Here is a 24,743-nt window from a genome sequence, read left to right as displayed (position 1 = left end):
TAGAACTACTTGTAAAAATCCAGAAATGTACGAAATAATTACAGGTAAGTCTACACCGTTCACGTTTTGAACACCTACTTTTTACATTTTCGAATGAGCAAGATTTTGCCCATTTTCGAGTTCCCGTAGAACACACAACTATAACTGCAGAAATCATTGAATACCACAGATAAGTGCTCTTACCTTTCCTCTATCATAAACAGCAATAATCTTTTTGGGCCATTGAAACAGCAAGATTTTAGAGCACCTCAATGTAGTTCATGTAGGCGATATCGTCTTCAACAACACACGAAGCAACCAATGTGTTTTTAAACCACTCCTCGAGTCCACTTTGAGTTTTTCCGAGGTTAAATAAATGCAATTGACTGAATTCCTTCCGAAATATATCTCAACCCGTCGATAATTCATTAAACAGTGAAGAAAACGTGGAAAACACGAAAATAACAGAGCGACGCCATTTTGAATTTGACAACTCGCAGGGGCCTGGAATTCAGCTTTTCCCAAGGAGGGTAGGGTGGGTGATTGTTTCAACAGGTGTATCACAGGTAGGTTAGAGGGGCTAGCATTGGGCCGAATCAATGTTTATGCTATTTACAAAGGTAGTAGCTTGTTTATTTAGTTTTATACTATGACAGCAATTAAAAAATATATTTTAATAAAATAATAAAATTACGAACGAGTTTGAATAAAGTATATGTTGCCTTTTTGTTTTTTGTTTTTTTTCTGTCCATCACTCCATCCGTCTGCTCTGCAGATTCTCCAGTGCCAATTATATTTTTTTTACAGCTACTTATTTTATATTGATAAAGCCGGTTAAATAAATATATATATTTATATTTAACTGCAGACAGTACTGTTTCGGCCTTTATATATACCGTGTACATTTTTTTTATGCATATATCAACGCGTCATACAGGCACCAGGTTTTGCGATGTTATCTACATAGCCGGCTTGAAATATAATGTACGATGGAAAATGAGTTGCTCATTCTCAAATGAAAACAGTGTGTGCGGTGCAACACCATACGCTCCAACCGAGCTTCATGTAATTCCTTTAGAAGCATGTAGCAAGGATTTAACCGAATATCTAACTAAATTGGGTGTCAGTGGAAGCCGTGGTGTTGGTACACAGATCACAGAGAGTGAAGTTATTCTCAATCGCGCTGGATTACATTCCCTGTCAAAGGAAGAGAGAGGAAGGATTACCGTGTGTCCAAAGCACCGATACGAACTGACAACACATTACCAAAAGTTGTCATCCAGTTGCTGTTACCCATCTCATAGAGGCGAAGCGAAAAAATTGAAAAATCCTCGTCGGGTAAACAAGCAGGTGTCAGAGGAAATCTATGAGGTGTATCATGTTTCAGTGCCAATCGGTTCCGGTAAGTACAACAGTACAATAAAATTATTATTTAGTACAGCTTTTCACATGTTGGATTTTTCATGAAAGATTCACAAGAGAAATAATGAATACTATTATTATATTCGTGCTAATTATTTCATTCTTTTAGTGTGTTTCCATATTTAGCTGTTTATCAGTTTGAAAATCTTTGCTAATTACAGTGTGGAAAGTGTAGCATTCCAATTGAAACCAACACGTTTAGCTTGCCGTCGTGTTTTTCAGAAAACCTTATCAATACCTTTACATCTTTCTTGTTTCAGCCCTATGTAACACATGCCGAAAAGGCCATTCAAAAAGTGATGAAGAGACCAAGGTGAATATTTTGAATTAAAATGACATCGCTAATTCCCCTGCATAATATATAAAGTTTGATAGCACTCGGCAATATAAATAGATTTTGCCAAACATAAAAGCGAAGCTCCTCGGCTATCCACTTAGCCTTTAACTGAATTAATTTGTGGTCAGGGTGGGTTTTGCTGCTTCCCTCCCTCAGTCAGAATAGAGGAGTGGGTAATTATTCCCCTTTTAGTAACACAAGCCTCCAGGTTTCTTCTTCGCCAACAGAAGCAAAAAATGCTGTGTCAATGTGCGCATGTTTTACATTTTTTCCTAAAGCTTGGTAAGTAACATCTAGAGTTGTTTGGGAGGTCTCGTCGACAATGACTCTTACACTACTAATATTTTAGTTGCCGGCGATCGAAAATGCCACGCCCTTCATACCTAATCCTTTATAATTCTTCACTTGCAAAAAACAGCAGAGTATTTATGGATAAGAGTGCATTCGATGCCGAACTGCACGCATAAATAGTTAAAATAATCTGAATATTACATTGCTATTCGTTTCTTTCAGGGTAAAGTGGAGAACGATGAAAATGAAGGCAGTGCTCTAAGGAAAAATGAGTTTTCAATAAAGGTTAATGGTAGTTTCATCTCTACTGATTAAGACTTTAAAGAGTAAATAAGGAAATGAATTAAATCGAGCGTCTTGTCCCCGGGGGAATGGGGGTACTTCCTGTTAAGACCTATACGGCGAGGCTCCGCCCGAAGGTCTGAAAGGGTAGGGAAATCTGACGTTAAGGCATTAAAATTTGCCTTTTATAAAATATTTCGAACTGACGCAACTGGCTGTATCATTTTAATTTACTAAGCGCTGTATGAAAATGACACGAAAACTCCCGGCTTTTATTATATGTCATGTCATGTAGGTATATAGAACGGGTACGTTTTTCAATAAAAGGTTTACGAAAGAGGTGCCTTTTCTTTCAAAACGGTATATAAAAGGGTAAGAGGTTGGATTTCAGGGCGCGGTGCCTCCCCGTATAAAACGTTTTCTAGTTTTGTAGTTTAGTATAGAAGTTTCATATCAACTGATTTAGACTTTGAAGACTAAATAAGGAAAAGAATAAAATCGAGCGTTCAGTCCCCGGGGGAATGGGGGTACTTCCTGTTAAGACCTATACGGCGAGACTCCGCCTGAAAAGTCTGAAAGGGTAGGGAAATCTGACGTTTAGGCATTAAAATTTGCCTTTTATAAAATATTTCGAACATACGCAACTGGCTGTATTTACTATGCGCTATATGAAAATGACACGAAAACTCCCTGTTTTAATTATATGTCATGTCATGTAGGTATATAGAACGGGTACATTTTTTCAATAAAAAGGTTTACGAAAGAGGTGCCTTTTCTTTCAAAATGTTATATAAATAAAATAAAAAATAAAAAAAAAAATGGGAATTTACAGTGGGATCTTCCACTAGGTGGCTCTTCTTGATCCCACTGATTCCAGATCGAATTGGAATTTGGAAGTGTTGGTTTTTGTGGAGGGAGGAAAACCGGAGAACCCGGAGAAAAACCCTCGGAGCAAGGACGAGAACCAACAACAAACTCAACCCACATATGGTACCGGGCCGGAATCGAACCCGGGCCACATTGGTGGGAGGCGAGTGCTCTCACCACTGCGCCACCCTTGCTCCCCGCTAGGGTAAGGGGTTGGATTTCAGGGCGTGGTGCCTCCCCGTATAAAACGTTTTCTAGTAACGCGCGCCGCGCACACTGTTTATACTTTCAATTGAATATTACATTTATTTATTCGTGTCTATCCAGGGTAAAGAAGAGAACGCTAGAAATGAAGGCAGTACAGTGAAGAAAGACGAGACTCCGGTAAAGGTATATAGTGTGTTCGACTCAAATGATTTGGACTTTGAAGAGAACATTAACTTGTCATTTCCTAACCCCTCCGAGTTTGAATACACATTGGACAGTACTGTTGCCGACAATGAAGGAGACGATGAAGATGTCAGTTTTTGGATCGATGAAGAACAGCGTCAGCATGAAAGACGCGCAGTCTTAAATGAAGCAGTAGGAAATATATCAGATGGAAGGGTTAGTCCGATAGCATCGACACTCAATTCGAATTGGGAAAGTATATCAAGTACACAAAAAGCCTACTATTTGCGGAAAGTCCGTCAAGTTCTCAGTGCTGTTTTGACAACCATTGCACCAGATCAAGAAGAGAAAGTATTTGATGCACTGAAGTATTCTTCAGACCGGGACGAAAACGGCAAATATGACGACAGAAAAGAAGTAAGCAAAGTCGAACTGTCAATTTTGCTGGGGGTATATAATGAAGCGGAAAGTCGTCAAACTCGATTGCAAATTCTGTCGATGTTTGCTAAGCATTTTTCAAAGAAGGAGCTCAGAGAGATGATTCCTGGTCTAAGTAATTGGCAAATAGATCAAGCCCGCAGCCATGCTACTGAAAAAGGACCAGGTCAACCAGTGGTACCAGTACCTATTAAAAGGACACGCCTTGATCCAGCCAAAACAAGCCACTTCGTCAACTTTATTGCAAGACCAAACTTTTTACAGGACGTAGCGTACGGAACTAAGGTGCTGAAGCTTGACTCTGGTGAGAAAATCACCATTCCAAATGTGATAAGAACAATGGTGCCCTCAAGAATAATCAAGCAATACATTGCTTATTGTCAAGAAACAGTGTTTGAGCCAGCCAGCGAAAGAACACTATATAGGATCATCGAAGTGTGTGCTGCGTCAACGCAGAAGTCGCTACAGGGATTAGATTATTTCTTAACGGAAGGGGCACAAGCATTCGAAATTCTCCATAGTGTAGTTACCACACTTGAAGAAGGTGGTGCCTCCCCGATATGGGGAAAAGAGGCGAAGGGTATCTTGAAAGAAGCCAAGCGCTACCTCAAAACGGACTTTAAGAGCCACGTCGGACCCGATGAAAGATGTGCAGACCACTGCACTAGGTACAGTCTTAGCGATCCTCAAAACGACGTCTTCGCCCATCAATGTGATCACACTCATGATACATCTTGTATCTCATGCTGTCAACTAGATGAAGTTTTATCTGACATCACAAACAAGATCAATTCTCCAAACCTGACTCTTACCGACCTACAGCAAAGTCAAGTCAAGTTTGATATGGCTCATGCCGTGCATGCAATCGCTAGTTGGAAAGCCCATATGCTTCGCACTGTGAACCAAGAGCAAGCCAAGGAAGACGCTCTTGGTGCACTCAACGATAAAAGCGTTCTCGTAACGATGGACTGGGCAATGAAATATCTGCCCCAGCGATATAGAGAGCAAATGAGTGACTTTTACGGAAAACGAGGCAAGAGCTGGCATGTTGCTTGTGTTATACTCAAATCTGATGAGAACGAATACAACGTGGAAACAGTTGTGCACATATTTGACAGCTGCACACAGGATTGGTTTTCCGTGGCATCCATTCTAGAGCACCTTCTTGTTTCAGTCAAACAAGAGCACCCTGATGTAGAGACGGCTTATCTAAAATCTGACAATGCTGGATGTTACCATAACGCCTCGCTGCTTCTTTCGCTGAAGTCCATTGGAGAGAGGACAGGCATCAGCATTCGAAGGTATGACTTCTCAGATCCACAGTCAGGGAAGGACGTATGTGATAGAAAGATCGCGCCAATGAAAGGTCACATACAAAGATGGGTAAACGAAAAGCACGATGTTGTCACAGCAGCTGACATGAAAGAGGCTTTGGAATCGTACGGTGGTGTACGTGGGTGTAGGAACGCAGTTGCTGAAGTGGATTTAGCAAAGGCGGCTAAAACGATGGAATGGAAAGGAATTAGCGCTCTGTTCAGTTTTGAGTTTCTTGTCTCCGGGATAAGGGCTTGGAAAGCTTATGCTGTGGGGGAAGGTCAGATGTTTCTATACGATGAATTGGGTCTATCCCTCCAAGGTCCGACAGATCTCTGTATTGTCATGCCACTTACGTCTCTAACGCCATTGTCAAAGCCAGGACTTATGGTAAAAAAGCAGCCTTCTAACAGTTTCCAAGACATTTTTGTGTGCGAAGAGGAAGGTTGCGTGGCCACATTTCAGACACAGGCGGATCTTTATGCACACATGGATACTGGGCGGCATATAAGGGTAACTGAGAGGGAGACTGTTTACGACTTGGCACGGAAAGAGTGGGCAGAAAAGGTCACAGGAATACAGTCGTCCCACGTCGCCAGAGAGGCAGTGCACCTACGAGCAAGTACCCACGTAACAACAAGAAAAGAACCACTCCAGGGTTGGGCTTTGAAAGCCCAACGAAAGGGTCAGAGAGCAACCGAAGGCGTTAAGACGTTTCTAGTGGAAAAGTTCAATAGAGGGGTCGAAACAGGTAATAAGTTCACAACTAGGTATGTCTAGTTAGCAATTAACAGTAATGAGTGATCTTTGCAGCGATCTTGAGTAGCTGAAGCGATTACTTCATTCCGGGCGTAAAAGGAAGAAAGTTCCATGATTTATAGAGTAGTTCAAATCGCCTCGCACATTTCTTGTCAAGGGGCAGTTTAATTTTTTATTAACCATGAAATAACCGAGGCTTTTTTTTTCTTCTTCTTTTTTTTTTTTTTTTTATTTGATTTTTTTGATTTTCATTACCCGCAAAATTATGTTGTAATACCTTATCTAATTATTAAATGCCTAAAATAATTTGGTGAATTATCCCTTATTCCTAAACCCCCTAATTATCCTGCTTTTCCTATCTTTTCAACACTATTTAAAAGTTTATTTTCAAGTGAAAGAAAGATCAATTGCTTTTTGACGTTTTGTCAGCTGCTCACACTCACTGAAGGCCGACGACTTTACAATACTACCGTGACCTTCTTTTTTATCACACTGTAAATGACTGTGTTTGTACTATGTCATTACGATATGTTTTATTTGATATAGGGAACAAAGAAGATCCAACAAAGGTGGCAAAAGAAATGAGAATTGCAAGGGACGGTGATGGCAAACTTCGCTTTGCTCCAGAAGAATGGCGAACTGCCAAACAAATAAGCAGTTATTTCTCAAGACTGGCAGCAGCGCAGCGTCAGAATAAAGCACCCACCGCGCTAATTGAAGAAGCTGAAAATATCGATGAGAATGATCTTGAAGCCTGGGAGGCAGAGAAACATCTGCAAGAATTGCAGACAGCAGTGTACGAAGAGGTCGACCTGCGACATCCAATCGAATATAAAGGTCAGGATATCTGTGGTCTAGTTAAACGTGGCATGTTAAAGTCAAAGTTTAAGATTGCACAGTTAAAAGAACTTTGTGACCTCTATGGAATAGAGATTGATGGGTCCATTGCCCGAAAGGACTCCTATGTGAGACCAATCGAACATCTCGTAAAAACCTGCAGTTGTTCCAAGGAATGACTTTCTCTAACGTTACAGATCAGTAAATAAAATGGACGGTCGAAGACCACCTTCTTCGAGCGCATGCGTTTAATATCAACAACATGAAAAATTGAAAATGGAGCAGAACGGCAGTGCTTTTTATCGTGTACATAAAAGATCAAGCAGTCAAAGCAAATTAAAAGTGATGATTTTTTTTTTTTTGGGGGGGGGGGGGTACTTTTCTTGCAATACTTTATTTTTATGCGATTTACTCATAAACAGATGAGCTGAGGTGGAAAACCAATTTAAACAAACTAAACTAATTTTAATTAATACTGAACGGACTGTCCCAACCTTTTGGGATATATATACGATATAAATTGCTTGATTAGGTCTGATAAAGAGCACGTTTTGACTGTAGAATTATTTAAGCTTCAGTCAGTCAAAGTTAAATTCTAATTATTAAATTTGCGCCGGTAAAAACGTAGCATAATTGTCGATTGCCCTTACTTCATGCTTGTTCATTTACTTTGACTGCAGTCTACGAAAAGATCGATCAAAGTATTTATGTAGGAGCAGTTAACTACATGAAAGCAATCTAAAAGGGCGGAATTACGGTAATAAGCTTTGTTTGTTCTTCAGTTTTGTACGGCGGGGTTATTGGGTATGCAACTGTTGTTATTACAAGCATTATCGTAAGGAAGTTAACGTAAAATAATAATAAAAAATACATTTTTGTATTGTATTGCATTGTGAAACGCTTGTTGAAGGTATTTACAATAAAAATGTCACCCACCCTACCCTCCTGGAGAAAAGCTGGATTCCAGGCCCCTGGGAGTTGTCAAATTCAAAATGGCGTCGCTCTGTTATTTTCGTGTTTTTCACGTTTTCTTCACTGTTTAACGAATAATCGACGGGTTGAGATATATTTCGGAAGGAATTCAGTCAATTGCATTTATTTAACCTCGGAAAAACTCAAAGTGGACTCGAGGAGTGGTTTAAAAACACATTGGTTGCTTCGTGTGTTGTTGAAGACGATATCGCCTACATGAACTACATTGAGGTGCTCTAAAATCTTGCTGTTTCAATGGCCCAAAAAGATTATTGCTGTTTATGATAGAGGAAAGGTAAGAGCACTTATCTGTGGTATCCAATGATTTCTGCAGTTATAGTTGTGTGTTCTACGGGAACTCGAAAATGGGCAAAATCTTGCTCATTCGAAAATGTAAAAAGTAGGTGTTCAAAACGTGAACGGTGTAGACTTACCTGTAATTATTTCGTACATTTCTGGATTTTTACAAGTAGTTCTATGTCTGTTTATGCCACACAGAAAATAAAAATTCTGTTCGTTTAATTTTGTAGATTATAGTGGTTTTCAAATTTGGGTCAAATTTACTGGTAAATCTAGGCCCTGATGGGGGTGATAAATAGTGGACCTCATATCTCCTATACAAAAACGATTGAGGAGCCAAGTTTAGTATATTTATTCATAAGTCCACCTAACCTATTTATCGTGTTAGTATGAAGCAAATTGGCCGACCCCCATCTTTCGGTTTTTTGTAAAATTACCTGGTTTTCTCAGTCAATGACTGTTAATGTGAGATTTCAGCGAGATACAACTTAGTGTCATTAGTGTAAAACAAGTAAGATCCTCAGATCAACTCTATCTATTCACTCCTACGATGGAACGGCGCTATTATGGCGCCAAAGTGCGGAATATTTTTACCGCCAAAATGTGTTCAAAAATTTCCATCGCGATTCATTTTATGGCGACTACAAAGCGCATTTCAGTGTGCATGCCAAAATGTTTTCCGAGGATCAATGAAATGGTAGTTAAGAATAAGAACGAACCGGGATATAAGCTCACCTTAGTATAAAGAAAGCCCACTTTCATCTGTTCACAATATGTTCGTCGTGTTTTACCATCTAGCTCCCTATACAAGCCCTGTCAAGGCACAGCAAGGAGACTTTGATTTTGCTGCCCATTTCAAGCGAAACAGCTCGAGAATTTCTTTGCGTGTTGTGGACTTTGGCTCAGAACTACGTGACAGCTCACACTCTGAGCCCATAACATGATAAAGCCTCGGCGCGGCGATCGTCACCGAACGTCACTGAATGGAACACGTGCTCAGCAAGATAACTGATATTCAAGGGGGCTGGTGTGTGTAGACAGAACTCGAAAGGAAATGGCTAGCTTCATTTGCGTGATCTTTTATTAAACTTCAGCACAAGCGTATTTCGTGTACACACAATCTGACAATATTAATGTGGTAATTCTATTAGTGTATTTGTATATTTCGGTATATTTTCTTATCCATCGGCATCAGTGTTAGAAACTCTGTATCCTCCTTTTACTTTGCACCCTGAACTTTACGTAGCGGCTATGTCTGGATCTTTATGACAGTTTCTCTACTGGAGGCTAAAAGTGGTCAAAAGTATTTGAGCGAAAAAGCTTCAAACTTATTTTGAAGATCCTCAAAATTTTTTACATGGTAAAATTCTTTTGAAGGGTCTTTCGTGACTTCCAAGTTACGACAAAAAATAAATTTTGGCTCTATTTGAGCTCTGTCTTTCTTCTGAGGCCAGTAAAATACGCCATCATCACCCTTTGTCAAAAACGTTACAGACACCTTTTTTTTTAGATTTCTTTTCTATTTTTCCAAAGAAGTACAAGTCTTGTTCATAGGCAACAGCCACCCACTCGTCAACATCTAGCTGTTTGATGTCATAATCCTAGAAGAGAAAAATAGCCTTACGTTGACAGATATTTTTTGTAGTTTACATTTATGTATGATCAGTAGAAAATACATACAGATTGAGGATCAAAATCTTGGGATACAGGATATTTTTTTAAGGAATAGACAAACCAAACGCAGCAATAAAAAAAGGGCGGGTGAAAGAGAAGGCAACTGTGCGCCTGCTTTTCACTTACTCCAATTGTGCCTTTGTATTGTAAACATTGCAATGTTGATTGAGGTTGCGCGCCAGCTCAGAATCTCCATATTTCGTTGCTTTTCATCAGAAACCAATAGCAAAAGAGCATTATTATAAAAGTACCTACCCATTCGTCATGGAAAGGCTGTGACAATACGGTTTTACTTTCTGGGACTGAAAAGATAAGAATTCAGTCAGATCAAAAAACAGCACACAAGGTTGGTACACAAATCGAACCGCAACACTGCAACACATTTCATGACATTGAAGACTATAAAGTCTCATTGTTACCTCTTTTTCTTTTTTGGGCCGCTGTAGTTTGTGGATCATTTGACTGCAACAAAAAGAGAACTGCGTGTGGGAAAACTGGTACGGCAAACTGTCAGCTTTTAAAACAATTCTAGAAAGCAGTCAACTCTAAGCGGTTGAGTTATTTCGAGTTTAATATACCTTTGAACTAATCGGCTCTCCCTCCGGACGTGATGTTTTGTCTTTCATAAGCTGGAAAGCAATAGAAATAAGTTATTGTCCGAATATTTATGACTGCACTTCGTTGCAAACATTCTAATTTGTTCTGTAACAGTCATGGATTTGTTCACGATAGCTTGTCACCCAATGTCCTTCAGCTGCTTCAGCCATCGTTTGGATTCATGTATGTAGCATAGAAACCGCACACGCCGGCCGTTGCTCATTGTGTATTGTTATTGCGGCACGAATGAACGTCTGAAACATACCGGTATGTGAATTACATATTTCTGTTTGGTCTCGTACTGTATTGCAGTTAAAACTGAAAGTAAATAAAACTAAAAAATTACTGATATTATATATGAGTAAAGACTATCCAAAACACTCCCAATGAACAAACTAATTTTGTTTAGGGACGATAAAAGGTCAAAGAATTAATTATTGTATTAGCACCTTCTTAATTCCTCATTATTACCTTCTTTTTTATGCCTTTAGCTTCCATTCTGAGCCTTTCTGTTTCAGTTGGTCTCTGGGGTGTACTCCTTTCTGAATCAGAAGTCTCAGAATTCTTTGAGAAAAACAAAATCAATTCAAGATTTCCACGCGCCTTTTTTTAAATAATTAAATTTTTTTCAAGTGCAGGTTTGGCTTTCACAAGACTTGTGAGACTGTATTACCAGTTCACTGGAAGACGTGCTCGAGTCAGTTTCGTCATCTTGTGCTTTTCTTCGCGCAGAGTTTTTAACCTACAAAAGGCAAATATTGCATTGCATTAGGTTTTGGTGCCACCACTGTTAATTTACAAAATTGTTATTGCCTTTAGTATGTAGACTATCCAACATTGTTTTCAACCGCAGTCTCAGAAACACACGATCCATTGAAAAAAAGCTTAAAAAGATGACAGTGTTCGATTTTAAAATGTTCTAAATATAGCAAAATATATAGAAACACGTATCTATTGGTTAACCTGAGAAAGGCATGAAGGCAAGGCACTCACCTTGGGTGTACTTGTAGTTACAGTTGACATATTTTTCTGCAAGTAAACGTTGCCGGGATGGCAAAGAAATAATCAATTAATAATTTTTCCATTTATGCTAACTATGGTTTTTGGTTAGGAGGGCAATAGTTACCTTGACTTGTGCGAGAGGAATTCGGTCTTCACTGCCCTCCGAGTCTGAGTCACTACCCATCTCGAAACCAGCCTCACTGCCCATCTCAGAACCATTGTTCTGTTCCATGTCTGAGAATAAAGGCTGTAGAGATGATGTTGTAATTATTAGACTGATACGTTAAAAAGTGGAATGATTCTTTCCAACTAAATTTGTTTACGAACTGAAACTACCTTCTAAGCTGGCTATCTTAATTCGCATGTCTATAGAAATTCTCATTTATGACTGTCATAAAATAAAACAATGAGACAACTACCAATGAAGGTGTGTGATGTACAAGCCATACTATAAGGCATCTCCCTGCACAAAAGAGGTCACATGGCTGTAGTGCGTGTCTTCAGTGCTGTGCGTGAAATTCATTAAGGACTCGTGTAAATTACCATATTTGGTGGCTCCTCTGTGTCTGAGTATGTATCACTCAAGCTACTCTGGTGGCTGAGGAAACTCTCTCCCAGGTCATGTTTTTCTTCTAAAAGCAGATCGACGTCGCGTCGGTACTGTTCCAATTCCTGTTGGAGGAAGAGGTAAAAGCACTATATTTCATTAGGCAAACAGGAACAAGCAGTGTGTATAAAATTGCAGCCAAACCTACCTCTTCATTTTCTTTTTCAAGTATATTTAATCTTCTCTGCAAATTCCCTGCTCTCCTCCTCTGTTCATTTCGCTCTTCAGTGGCCTGCCAAGAAAAAGAAATCAACTCAGGTAGTTGGTTGGTGCCTCTGTTAACATGTTAGAAAACAAAATACGGTAAACTGATCCCAACGGGAACAAAGAAGATATTGAAACAGAAATAAGATCAGAAAACACACACGCGCATAATGTGTGTTTAGCCTGTGTTACGGTTTGCATGTCAGCATTCACCTATGCACTGGCATAGGTGCGTAGCATGTAACTGATAAGATGGCTCGTAATGAATGAAAGTTGTGCTCACTTTTTACAATCGAATTATCAGCACACAATGAGTAATGACAATCAAAAACTTATATATTTGTACCTCCTCCAATTTTGAACGCAGATCCATATTTTGGCTCTTTAACCTTGCAATTTCCTCCTCCAGCTAAAGCGAACGATAATAGGTTAGCTTAATAATAAATAAATTCAAATATGAGATTTTTATTAACTAGACGCTATTCCGTGGATTGATTTTAAGCTGGAAAGAAAAATACGTATTTGACGCCTTGAGCGTGAGTCGGCCGGTTAATTTGCGCGTGGCCTAAAAAGTCAAATTAATATGTAGGTAAACATCGTAATCCCACGAAGTTTCATGCAAAAGTTGAACAAGTCAACAAATTCATTCAGACAAGGAGACAATGCACAGAGTCAGACATGTGCGGCTAAAGTCAGATGTAATTTTTATATATCACGAACTGCTGCTAGCGCGGTACTTGCCTCTTTGGTATTTCCGGCGCCAGATGTTTTTTGTGGGGCATCCTTTGCACGCTATGGGAAGATTAAATCAAATTAGTCCACTTTGACAGTGTAAAACAAATCAAAAGTTCTATCATGTGAATAACTATAAAAACTCACTCTACGTCGTTTAAGATCTTGGAAGGAAGTTTGTCCGTTTAATAAGTCACAAAGTAGCTTGTACTGTTGCTCCTCACTTTTTCCGTACAAGTCAATAAAATCGCTCTGAGTTACCCGTACGTTCAGGCACTCTGGAATCTCTATAACAAGTCGGAAGCATCTGTTTGACAATCTGGCAACCATCAAGTAGTGACCCATATTATGCTGCGGAAAAAAATTACAAAGGGCATTAGCAAGATAACTTCTGAGGGTAAAAACGTACACCAACAATCATTTCACTGGGATGTAGTTCAGTCGTGATGTTTCAGAGGTAGTTTAGACATCACACTATGCCATTTCGAAGTATCACGCACAGCTAACTGAGATGAATATTGGCAAAGTTTGAAGTAACGATATCTCAGGAGTCTTAGTTATGTAGAAAACTTACTGGTTTCCATTCTTCCATAACTGACTTCCTCCACTTCGAATACACTTCTCCCTCAGGTGGTTCTTGCAATTCATCAATTCCGCAACGGGCGTACAATTGCTTTCTAATTTTTTTCACCGTATCTATGAAATCCGGCGGTCGGCTGGAAATCCTTCCAGCAGGCGTTTGGCTTATGTCCCCTTGAGGCTTCGGTGCTATCTGCCTCAGGCTCGGAGAGTAGTGCAGCTGGTGGGCCGGGAATGTCATAAGCGCGTATGGCGGCACACCATAATGGAATGGAAAGACCTGTTCCTGCGAATTTGGCGGCATTACGTACCCCTGAGGAGGATTAACTGTGTTCAGGGGGATTGATCTGGCAGTCGCAATCGAAGTTTGCTGCTGCTGAGGCAGCGCTGGTTGATCGGTCGGTACCACTGGAGTAGAATGTTGAGGCATTTCTGGTCTAGTGTTTCCGCGGATTGTTTCAGCTGCTTCGCCACTTTGTTCATTATAAGGTACTTCGCGAACATTCATGCCTGAATAAAGTTTTGGGTCAAATCTTAGTACTCGCTAAATTTAATCGTGTTCGTGCTCACAAGTACGATGTACTTTATCATCAAGCCGATCGGAAGCAGCACGAAAATATATGCCGTGACTCTTTGCGTACACGCTTTGAACACTTGCATAAGCGTCATGAATAGAATAGAATGTCCATTCTGGACAGTCTTGAAACAAACATAATTTGCGCGTTTTAGTAAAGAAAAACAAAGCAGAAATGAAAATAAACTTCAAAAACATCGATCACAAAAGAACGTGTCCAAATTTTGTGAAAAAATCTGACAAGTGCATGTTCACGTCACGAAGATAACTATTGGTACGAACCACTTAGGTTTCCGGTGATCTTAAGCAACGTTTGGTCCAAGTGTCACACGACTCTTAGCCTTTTTTCAAAACAGTTAATCTGAATTTCTCTTAAAATCTGTGTCATCGTTGTATCCCAATTAAAGAAATGCCCCACTTCAAACATTTCGAGGTATTTTTCCACTATTAAATCTATCTTCATCGATTTGCCCTAAAAATTATTTCCATATCAAACTGTTTTGATTCAATCAAAACAGTTTGATATGGAATGCGCGCCCTTTTAGCTTAACCAATCATTGGTTAAGCTAAAAGGGCGCGCATTTCATATGCAATTATAAATGAGGCGGGAAAATATCTATAAAAAGCGGAGCAGCAACGACATCCTTTCAAACCTAAATACGAACATTCGTATCAACGACGATAGTTTGATCGGAATTGATTGTTACAAGTAACATGGCGTTCCTTGGGGTTTTGCTGTGTGCATGTATCCAGCTTTCGTTGCAATCCCCTGTAAACGAGCCTGCCCTAGTGGAAGAGCTGGTTCCGGCAAATGAAAGAGAGAATGAACAAGATACGATGGGATCCCGGCGTGCGATTGTGAACACTTCAAGAAAAAGAAAAAGCACTCTAAACCAGGTACCGATTTTTTCTGAATATGCCTTTTATTTGTCCCTTTTTTTTGAACATGCTCCCATGATTATTTCTTTGTCACCGGCCAAGTTTGATGAGCCACGCGTATCCAAACTTTCCTGCGCGCCTATTTTGACCGGTCGTTATGATCAATTTCTTGTTTTCCGTTGCAGAAGGAAAAGCAGTCTTCAGCTCGTACTTCAGTGAGGAAAGAAAAAGCATTATCTGCTGTCGGAGTAGACAAAGTAATCAACACAAAATGCTGCAAAAAGAGGTGCACAATGAAAATCTTAAATAAAGGCGATGTCTTGAAGTGCAGGAAAACTTATCGCGCGCTTTCAGAAGAAGAACAAAGATCATTCATTATGAGTTTCTTTACGTTATCTGCCTATCACCACCAAGGTAATTTCGCTGCTTTCTTTTTTCTTTTTGAATGTCTTAACTCGAAACAACGGAGCAAATTGATATATGAGTGTTATTCCTACTTACTTTCCCGGCTAGACACCTCACCGGCTGGGCCTTAACTAGAGTTGGACTTGAAATAAACATGTCCTCGGCTGGTATTTTTGTATTGTCGTTATTAATAAGATTTATAAATTTGTTTCTTGAATTTTTAAGGAAAAAGGCATTATACTTTTCGGGCAAATGGGAAGGAGGTATGCAGAAAAGCTTGGCTGGCTGCTCACAGTATTTCACGAACTACGTAAGTTACAGTAGCTTGTGTATTTTTGTGTATTTTTAGTTAAATCCGTTTCCGTTTATGTTTTCGCTGTCATGAATTATAGTACAAAATGTTTTTTAACATGTAAAATTGTGTTACAAATTTATAATGATGTAGATTAAGTAATGCTGCAGACTAGAGGGGACATGCTGAAAATAAGGTGTTTCTCTGCGTATAGGTTTTACCGCCTACAGAAAGAATTCGAACGCGATGGTCGTTATTCGCCAGAGGGAGCCAGAAAGGGGAGGAATATGACAAAGCCGAGCACTCTTAAGGCTGAATCTTGGTTTAATGGTTGGTAACTGTATGGTTCTTAGTACATACAAAGATATATTTTGGATTGTTCAATGATCATAATAAACTTATTCAATAGAAACGGCACCAACGTCTTTGCATTCAAGCGCCGAAAACGTCGAACTTAAATAACCACCTGTTTGAACCATAGCCTACGGCTTATATTATTTGCTTATTTTTTTCAAAAGATTACATTGCAAGCTGTGCAGATCGAATACCAAACGAAGACAAGTACTGTCTTCCAACGTGCCTTACCAAACGAGAGGTTTACCTAACCTATAGAGATGATTTGAAGAGTGCTGGCGTGCGCACAGTATCCTGGGCAACCTTCTCCCGAATGTGGAAAAAAAGGTTCCGAAATGTCATCATTCCTAAGGTATGGATGAAAGTTGAATAAGAAGTATCGCTGACCTACAATAACAAAAGGTCATTTATTTACTGTAAACCACATGCGGTTAAAAAGCTTACGGGGTCAAAAAGCTTAAGGGGGACGCAGGAGTGAATCTGCTTCAAAACACTACAACCCGAAAAATGGCTTTGCCATTTTCCAAGTTAAAAATGTCACCTAAACTGTGGTATACATCAACTTAAAAAACATTCAGTTTCAACTTAGTTTCTCTCTGTGTGTCTTCTTTAATTTCCTATTTGTTTCACACGTTGTACCTTACCACGTGGACTTGTATAAACTCATGTAATTCTCAAATCGATTACAATGTAAAATTATGACAGGCCCATCAAAACTGAAGGCTACCATTTTTTCTGTTTTTATACCGACTATCTTTACATAGGAAAACAAGTTCACCAAATGCGGGGTTTGCGTGGCCTTGAAGTTATGTCTTCAAGGAACAAACAACAAAGACAAGAGGAGGTCTCTCGCGTACAAAAGAAAAATACACAATGAACAACAAATGTAGGTCATGATCATGAAATATTTGAGCTGCTTTATTTATTATTAAATCTGGTTAGGGATCGAACTAATGCCAAGGTTATCTCGTTTAAGGGCTGAAAGGAGAGCGTATTACGCCAACTGTTTAAAAGCAGAACTCAATCCAGACCAGTATTTATCCTTAATAATTGACGGCATGGATCAGTCAAAAACAAATCTTCCACACGCAAATTGCCTTTCCAAGGTAAGCAATGAAATATTCGTACACTATTTGTTTTAAGGATTTGTTAAAATTGTTATGAGAACAATTTAATTATTCAGTCTAGAGCTGTTTCTGCAAAACAAGGTGTTCAAAATCAAGTATGTTGCTGTGTCAGCGAAATGGAAATAACATTTATTCGCAGTTTTCATGTTTTCATTCCAAAATGTTTCCTCCCATTAAAAAGGACTGTATGACTAATTGATTTTATTATCAAATCTATATTCATCCTTCTTTTGTCCATGTTTCTTCGTGCTTTAGGATGAAACATACCACTTTTTAAGAACTCATGTAACTGGAGCAATTTCGCACGGACACGGCAGGATCTTCAGCTACATCGATCTAATGAGATGGCCACATGATTCCAACCTTACGCTGAATGTCCTACTACAGATTTTTGTGGAGCTCTCCGAGGTATTGAAACATGTTTAGATTACTTTATGCTTATGAGCGTGCACCATTTTTTGGACAAAGATTAAAACTCGGCACACAAGTACTGAGAAATTGGGGATATTGCAGCATCATACCATAGATAAAGTCTTTGTCTCTTCTTTAGGAAGGACGCTTGCCTCCGTACCTTTTCCTGCAAATGGACAACTGTTACAGGGAGTGCAAGAATCGATACATTCTCGGTTTCTGTTCACTTCTTGTAGAGAAAGGCATTTTTAAGGAGGTAGGTCGACCATTATCTTTGATTACAAGCAGTAAACAGTCATCGTTCCAAATTATGTCGTTTTCGATTCCTAGCATTATTTCCTGTGCTGAGTCTTTTAACTATCTTTTCTTTTCTTTTTTTGTTGTCTTTTCATCTTGGCAGGTTCGTTTATCATTTCTTATGGTTGGACACACGCACGAAGATGTAGACCAGGTATTGAATGTGAATCACGTCAAGTTTAATTTCGCTATACACATCGTGTACTTGGTCAAAAAATTCCGCAAACGAACACAGAAAGGTCCCTCTACGTTTCTCAACCAAATAGACACCGAAATACTCAATGCTATTACGTATTCAGAGAGTTTCAAAGTACCTATGGTGAAACGTGTCTGACCAAGTATCTTCTTCTCTTTTTAACTTCAGTTTTTTAGTAGAATTTCAAGACGACTACACAAGAAGGATTCGATGACGTTGCCGGCATTAGTCAGAAACATCCACAAGGCCCATACCCCTGCTCCAGACGTCCATGTGTTGAAGTACGTTTTCGATATCAAGGCCTGGCTCGAGCCATACCTCAACAGCGTCAAACGCCATGTGTACCCCCACGCGTACAAATTTTTTAAGAGGGATGGCCGAGTCACTATGAGGTACAAGAAGTGGGCGAACGACAAGACTTGGCTGCCGGATGGTCCTAGCCTACATATGCTCAACGGCAAACCAAGGGGAATTCCCGTCCTTGTTAGGCCCGAAACCAAGAAGCTGATGGACATCAAAGATCTCCAAGAGTCCGTTAAGAAGTGTTCACGGCTGACTAACGAAGACCAAATGTGGTGGTCGTCATTTGTTAATAAGGAGAAGGCGTTCCGTGCGAAATGGGCAACTGCCTCTGCGGACATGCTGGCAAAGGAGAAACGGTCAGAGTGGCAGTTGGACAAACTAAAAAATCACCGTCCGGTTAAGGCACCGTCTGAAACTGATCCTGACCAACAGCAGCGGGAAGAAACCCTGGAAAATCTCCTACAAAAGGCGAATCACTTCCCTGATGTAAGCTGTGTATAAAATGTTATTAACCAAAATCTCAATATAACACAAACGTTATGTGAAGATGTTCGAGTTATCGGGAGTTCGAGTTACTGGGAGTTGAGAACAAATGATACACACACAAAATTATTGACATTATTTTTAAAGAAGGAGGCAAAGCTTCATTTTAAAACCTGAACGGCCCTGAACTGCACTGACACATTTTCTGTAACGCGAAAAGAAAGAACACTAGTCTGCCCCAAAATAAATTTAATGTTTAAGACTACAGTACTATATTTTTGTCTTATCACATCTTGCAAACGTGGTTCGAGTTATCGAGGGTAAAATTGTATAGAAAGTGACCTGAAGGGAAATAAAGATTGGTTCGAGTTAGCGGGAGGTTCAATCTATCGAGGGTTCGAGTTACTGACGGTAAACTTACAGTAAATGTATGAAAGAAATCCTTGAGAAATTAATGTCGGTTCGAGTTAGCGCGAGGTTTCGAGTTATCGGGAGTCACCTGTACTAGTATGACTGCATTTCGCAACGAGTCAGTAGTTTTGTATTTCACTTCCTTACGTTTTCCATGCTTTTACTTACAGGTCATAGTGCAGGAAAAAAGAAAAAACGGAGAAACTGTTCAAAGGAAAAGAAGAAAAACGACCAACAAGTAGATTTCTCCAAAACGTCTGCAGGAATGATGCCTCTGATAACAATGTCATGAATGGTTGATTCAAGCAATGACAGGCGCTACTTCAGGAACTATATTAAGTGATTTAACATTTCATGCTTGTACCTGCTTGTGCAACTTACGGCAAGCGCAATAATATTTTGATGGTTTTTTTTTCTAAGAATTTGCTAGCCAAATAGATTAGCTGAAATAGAGTTTTTGGTAAAGTCTAACGCAACCTTTAATTTATGAACGTGCGAGGTTGGAACCAATAACATTTTTTCCTGACAGAGAAAAGACGAAAGAAAGAACAACACTGATTACAAGTTGAAAATCAAAATTACAAGCTGCTTCTGTCATGCCATGGTAATGCATGCATGATGCATGACATGCACAAAAGTCTAGCAAGCTTGGGCCATAACCTTTGAGTCATTTGTATTTCCAAGTGTACCTAACTACAGACACCTAAACGCTGCCCAGCAACATACATTGTAACATTGTAACATACATACATACACAACATACATCTGCAACATACATTGTAGAAAAGACGTTATAATTATATCAAGAGCCTTAAAATTGTAATTAGTGTATGTTGCAGTTTATAATTAGTTGATGGATGAAAACAACATACCGCCATCTAGTCTATAAAAAAGTCTATATTGCGTTTAATAAATGGTCACGCAAATGAAAAGTTCGTTTCAAGTTCTGTGTACGCACACCAACCCCCTGGGATATCAGTTGTCTTACACGTGTTCTATTCAGTGACGTACGCCTACGGTGACGATCGCCGAGCCTCTGTTATGTTATGGGCTCTGATCTGTAATGTAGTTTTTAATGCTCGAGCTGTTTTGCTTGAAACGGGCAGCAAAATCAGTCACGTCTCCTTGTTATAAAGGTCTGACAGGGCTTGTATAGGGAGCTAGATGGTAAAACACGACGAACATATGGTGAACAAATGAAAATGAAAGTGGGCTTTCTTTCTAAGGTGAGCTTAATCCCGGTTAGTTCTGATTGTTACTCTTTACTGCCATTTCGAAAACATTTTGGCGTGCACACTAAAATGCGCTTACTAGTGGCCGTAAAATCTCAATAACATTTTTGCAACCATTTTGGCGGTATAAATTGCACACTTTGGCGCCAAAATAGATGAATGAAGTAAATTAAATAACTATACTGTGTTTGCCGCGTTCGTGACTTCCGCCGTTTTAATATCTAAACTCTTAAGTATTCGTTTTGGTGTTTGCATAAAGAAATAGGATAGCGCTTAGAAAGCCATTCTAAAGTTTTAGACTAATAACCAACATATTCTGCGGTTGCCAAAGTTGCATCTTTCTAAAATCTTATAGACCCTTGTAGTAAAACTTCAAAGAATCGCGTCTATTTTATTGGAACCGATGAAGGATTAACTCCAGTTTTGAAATCAAGGCGATGTATTTTACAATTTATTCAAAACCATTGACACTATTCCATCGACATTTTTTCGATTATACAAATGTGAGACGACTTTGGTGACCTGCAGTATCAGTCAGCAAAGGTCAATAGACCGAAGCAAAAACACTTGGGTGTCTAACGCGATCATCACATAAATTTTGAGAAATAAAATACTGTTTCACCTAATACCGTAATTTTTATGAAAGCGACGCTTATGCGTATTATGTGATGAATTTTTCGCCGTGTGTGGGTAATATCTATCAACTTTCAAACGATAAGCAAACAAAATGTGCTAGCATTGTCACGGTGTGGCTTTGTTGAGCCGTTATTTTGCGCGCGATGCGGGCATAGAAATAACGGCGAAGTACTCTTGATCAAGACTCTAATTGAATGTCCTCTCTATTATTTTATGAACAGATGAAATCCTTTTATTCATAGTGGAGTGAAACAATGTGACTAGTTTCCTAAAGTCAGTTTGGGACAAGAAAGAAGCAACTGAACGTCTGACATGACAAGTCATTGCCTGCTGGAAAGCAGTGGAATGTCAACAGTTGCCATTTGAGAACTGCTATTTCCGGCGGCGGTCTTTGGCGGTCTTTTATAACGATTTCAACTTTTTTTGTTCGCAAACTGAAACTCTCTGTTATAGAGTGCTTTGATGAAACAAAGCAAATTGTATTACCAACTCACTGAAGATATTAAAACTATTTGTAATGAATTGTGTTTTTATAGCAACGAAGGTTTACAGAACATTCACATAACATTCAAGTTTTTGGTTCAGTAGCACGGGCCTTACAACAAATTCGATAAAAATTTCACTTTTTATCATCTGATCTTAATGAAAGAGAAAACCATTTAAGTCTGAAACGAAATTCGAATGACGTGTGTTTTAGTTAATTCAAGGTATGTAAATGCATGTGTTCCAGTCTTTTCTTAGCAAACAGGAATTTTGGTTTTTGCTCCTAAGAACTTCATTGGCTAAAATGTCTAACATTAGCCGACGAAAACTGAGGTATTATAGCCTGTTAACTTGTTATTCAAAAACAAGCTTGTTATTGGATATAATGGCTTTGTTAGCAGATAACATTAGGTCAACTTTTAGCCAAAGATAAACCTGACCCTGATTGGCTCTAATACCTGATAACAGGAAATAACAGCTAACACCAATTAGTCCCAATTATAATGAACGAGTCCCAATTAAATTGAATGAGTGTTATTTTTTACTTGCAATTGTGACGAGACGTCACACCTAAATTAAATTTAATGAAAATTCTATTGAAGTTTACGGACTCTATTAACTTAAGGCAATTGGGAAAATACGAGATTTCCGGTTGCCACTCGCTACACAGCCTATGGGTGTTTGGGTGTTATACCACTGATAGCAGTTAAAATTTGTACCATTTTGATTTTCACTGTCACGCCTTTCAAACATCTGTATTATACCATTCCATAGGGAAAGCTAAAAAAATCAAATGTTATACAAAATAATATTACATCAATAAATAAACAGCATCTGCATGGTACACCGGAACATTTCATGCAAAATTTATAGAGCTGGGTAAAAAGATGATATGTTGAAAATGAAAGACTGAAAAAAAGGAAATATCTAGCAGTCACTTTTTTAAAGACAATTTCTGTTTCCTGTTTTCCACTACTGACAGCCCTGTCACGCAGACATCATGATGTCACATACCATGGAAATCTAGAAACTTTTTCAATAACAAAATACATGATCTGCATGAAAACTTTTTAAAAGAAATGTATGGAGACAATCAAATTTAAGCAGGCTCAGCGAATTTAAAGCTCAAAATTATAGGACGTCACGTGGCAAAATAGAACCTGCATGCTCACTCAGCAGCCATTTCTTTGTCATGAAGTGTGGGAAAATTAGCGGAAGTCATGCAGGCTAAACCTGTCACAACTTCTATTTGTTGCATAGCGGTTGGCAAAAATCTGTGCTGTTAGTCTTTCTAGGCAAATCTCGTGAAAATGACACCGATTACAATCAAATAAGAAAGCAGGGCCGGTTTTGCAGTTTTCTTGTTACTCGATGTGAGCTCCAAGCTCAACGAAAATAAGGGAGCAGATAGAAGAAGAGGTCATTGAGTTGGTCCAAAAAAATAAGGGGGCAACCGATAAGCAGGGGGCGAAAAGTGTGTTAAACGAAGCTATTCAGAGCCCCAACCAAGAAAAGAATCAGGCAACACACAAGACAGCAAAGAAATGTCTGAAGCTAAAGGCTGAGGAAAGCGAGACCCGCCCACAAAAGAAGCAGAAGACAAAAAGGTCGAGAAAGGTGAGATATCGTCCCCTGAAGTGGCAGTACGTGGTAAGTGTACAGTGCAGTCTACTCTTACTAAACTATTTGGTGCGAAAAGTTCACCAACAGCCCAACTTGCAAGTGCAGTGGTAAGAAAATGAGTGAACCAGTTTTCCCAACAAGACATCTCAAGATTGTCGGAAAATGAGAAGGTCAGGAAGACTTGGTGGTACGAAAAAGCGAAGGAGGTGTGTGAAGATTCAGCATACCACATGTTGAAGGGGGAAGAGCTCGATCAACTATTACACGAAAAGTGGAGGCTGAACAGGGCAACGAAAATGCTCGAAGAGCAGGACGAAACAAACAAAACCGCAAAATTTCCTAAAAAAATCCAGATATGGTAGAGCATCTTGCGGCACAAAGCAAAGCGAAGCAGGACACCATTGAGCACGATCTGAAATGTTTGGAGATTGCCAAGACCACAGTGGAAAGCAGCAGTGAAACACTGAAGCAGTTTAGTCTTCAACTTCAAAGCACAGAAAAAAGAGAAAGAGAATCGTTGAAGAAAGAAATGGAAGAGCAAAAAGAGGCTCACAAATGCCATTGTAGGAAATTGGCCAAGGCCCTTGGTGCCCTTAGCAAACTTTTGACCATACGAAAAGAGCAACTTTCTGAACTACTTAAAGAAAAAGACAATTAATTGCTAGAAACTAGTGAGATATTTAAACGCCTTAACAATCTACTTTTTCACAAGCAATCCTGTACATATTTGTCAATTCTCCAGTAGTATTTTTTATATATTCTGTAAATAGCTGTGCATTTTGCCGCTTGGAATTGACTACTGTTGGGCAAACAGGCGGCCACTACTCACCGTCCCGTTGGCCAGCCTAAGTTACATGCTGTTTAAAGACGATAATTTCGCCTTGGGGAATCGACACAGTGAGTTTCGTTGGCTCCGAAAAAGTTTCGTTACAAGGCAAAGTCGCAACCCACTAATAATTGTGACATTACTTCAGGAAAAAATGACAAGGTAGTCAGAGTAGTTCGAAAAACGACTACACGTCAATTAACAATGGCATGGAAGACTTTCTTTTTTTAATTTGGTTTTGACCATGCAGCTACCCTACCTCGAACTAGCTTAGTTCTTCAAAGGGATCCTGCAGAGTTTATGCTGCAACTAGCTTTTCAAACAGATCGTACCAAGCCACCCTTGGATGTAGTTAAAGAATTTAAACTCTTGGGCTTAACTATAGATAGCTCATTAACTTACAAGGCCCATGTTAAATCTGTATGTGATAAAGTCAATGCTAAAGTGGCTGCTCTTAGGAGGGTACGAAAGTTTATACCTGCTGATGTGATGATCAATATTTACAAGGCCTTCATCTTACCACATTTGGAATACTGCGCACCTGTTTTACCTTATTATAGGAAATTAACGATAAATGTTATTAACGCCAATTTCAAAAATTCGCGTTAATTTTATGTATGTTAACTTT

The 24,743-nt window shown here is 39.2% G+C and overlaps 4 protein-coding genes across 5 annotated transcripts; 3 read left to right on the top strand and 1 right to left on the bottom strand.

The window, feature by feature from the left end:
* The first annotated feature begins 975 nt into the window (after positions 1–975).
* LOC144652113 (uncharacterized) lies at positions 976–8,595 on the top strand. Its single transcript, XM_078512144.1, has 5 exons — positions 976–1,381; positions 1,662–1,714; positions 2,252–2,314; positions 3,506–6,071; positions 6,626–8,595. The coding sequence occupies exons 1-5, from the start codon at positions 976–978 to the stop codon at positions 7,093–7,095; spliced, it is 3,558 nt and encodes a 1,185-aa protein (XP_078368270.1). The 3' UTR covers positions 7,096–8,595.
* Positions 8,596–8,884: 289 nt separating this feature from the next.
* On the bottom strand, positions 8,885–14,206 carry LOC144650123 (uncharacterized). Its single transcript, XM_078509782.1, has 14 exons — positions 13,579–14,206; positions 13,152–13,355; positions 13,014–13,064; positions 12,619–12,681; positions 12,217–12,300; positions 12,005–12,133; positions 11,586–11,708; positions 11,453–11,488; positions 11,133–11,201; positions 10,931–11,023; positions 10,441–10,491; positions 10,282–10,324; positions 10,118–10,164; positions 8,885–9,789 (listed from the first exon to the last, which is right to left on the bottom strand). Exons 1-14 carry the CDS (start codon positions 14,089–14,091, stop codon positions 9,658–9,660), a joined length of 1,638 nt encoding a protein of 545 aa, XP_078365908.1. The 5' UTR covers positions 14,092–14,206; the 3' UTR covers positions 8,885–9,657.
* Positions 14,207–15,081: 875 nt separating this feature from the next.
* On the top strand, positions 15,082–18,256 carry LOC144652111 (uncharacterized). The gene is made up of 9 exons (XM_078512142.1): positions 15,082–15,450; positions 15,667–15,751; positions 15,948–16,063; positions 16,252–16,439; positions 16,852–16,973; positions 17,064–17,193; positions 17,470–17,622; positions 17,765–17,881; positions 18,026–18,256. Exons 1-9 carry the CDS (start codon positions 15,330–15,332, stop codon positions 18,254–18,256), a joined length of 1,263 nt encoding a protein of 420 aa, XP_078368268.1. The 5' UTR covers positions 15,082–15,329.
* Positions 18,257–18,425: 169 nt separating this feature from the next.
* Positions 18,426–21,934, top strand: LOC144647723 (uncharacterized). Of its 2 annotated transcripts, XR_013569614.1 has the most exons (3): positions 18,426–18,907; positions 19,486–20,541; positions 21,405–21,934. XR_013569614.1 is itself a non-coding variant. In XM_078507401.1 (2 exons), exons 1-2 carry the CDS (start codon positions 18,506–18,508, stop codon positions 19,555–19,557), a joined length of 474 nt encoding a protein of 157 aa, XP_078363527.1. In that variant the 5' UTR covers positions 18,426–18,505; the 3' UTR covers positions 19,558–20,636. The 2 variants fall into 2 exon arrangements, 1 of the variants encoding a protein (XP_078363527.1); XM_078507401.1 differs by lacking the exon at positions 21,405–21,934 and having other exon boundaries at positions 19,486–20,636.
* Positions 21,935–24,743: the final 2,809 nt, after the last annotated feature.

Source organism: Oculina patagonica, chromosome 4 (genome assembly GCF_052425735.1).
Source record: "Oculina patagonica isolate OP01 chromosome 4, crgOcupat, whole genome shotgun sequence".
Classification (NCBI taxonomy): domain Eukaryota; kingdom Metazoa; phylum Cnidaria; class Anthozoa; order Scleractinia; family Oculinidae; genus Oculina; species Oculina patagonica.
Note: the sequence above shows the minus strand (reverse complement) of the source record. Positions and strands in the feature narration are given on the sequence as shown.

Coding starts and splice junctions, on each gene's coding strand:
- LOC144652113 (XM_078512144.1), top strand. CDS start 976: ATGAGTTGCTCATTCTCAAATGAAAACAGTGTGTGCGGTGCAACACCA. Junction 1,715..2,251: donor AAAGTGATGAAGAGACCAAG/GTGAATATTTTG, acceptor CGTTTCTTTCAG/GGTAAAGTGGAGAACGATGA. Junction 2,315..3,505: donor AAAATGAGTTTTCAATAAAG/GTTAATGGTAGT, acceptor GTGTCTATCCAG/GGTAAAGAAGAGAACGCTAG.
- LOC144650123 (XM_078509782.1), bottom strand. CDS start 14,091: ATGAATGTTCGCGAAGTACCTTATAATGAACAAAGTGGCGAAGCAGCT. Junction 12,134..12,216: donor TTGAAAAAGAAAATGAAGAG/GTAGGTTTGGCT, acceptor TTCCTCCAACAG/GAATTGGAACAGTACCGACG. Junction 9,790..10,117: donor AGCCTTTCCATGACGAATGG/GTAGGTACTTTT, acceptor TTTCTCTTCTAG/GATTATGACATCAAACAGCT.
- LOC144647723 (XM_078507401.1), top strand. CDS start 18,506: ATGAGGTACAAGAAGTGGGCGAACGACAAGACTTGGCTGCCGGATGGT. Junction 18,908..19,485: donor AGGCGAATCACTTCCCTGAT/GTAAGCTGTGTA, acceptor TTTTACTTACAG/GTCATAGTGCAGGAAAAAAG.
- LOC144652111 (XM_078512142.1), top strand. CDS start 15,330: ATGAAAATCTTAAATAAAGGCGATGTCTTGAAGTGCAGGAAAACTTAT. Junction 16,440..16,851: donor GAAATGTCATCATTCCTAAG/GTATGGATGAAA, acceptor ATCTTTACATAG/GAAAACAAGTTCACCAAATG. Junction 16,974..17,063: donor ATACACAATGAACAACAAAT/GTAGGTCATGAT, acceptor ATCTCGTTTAAG/GGCTGAAAGGAGAGCGTATT.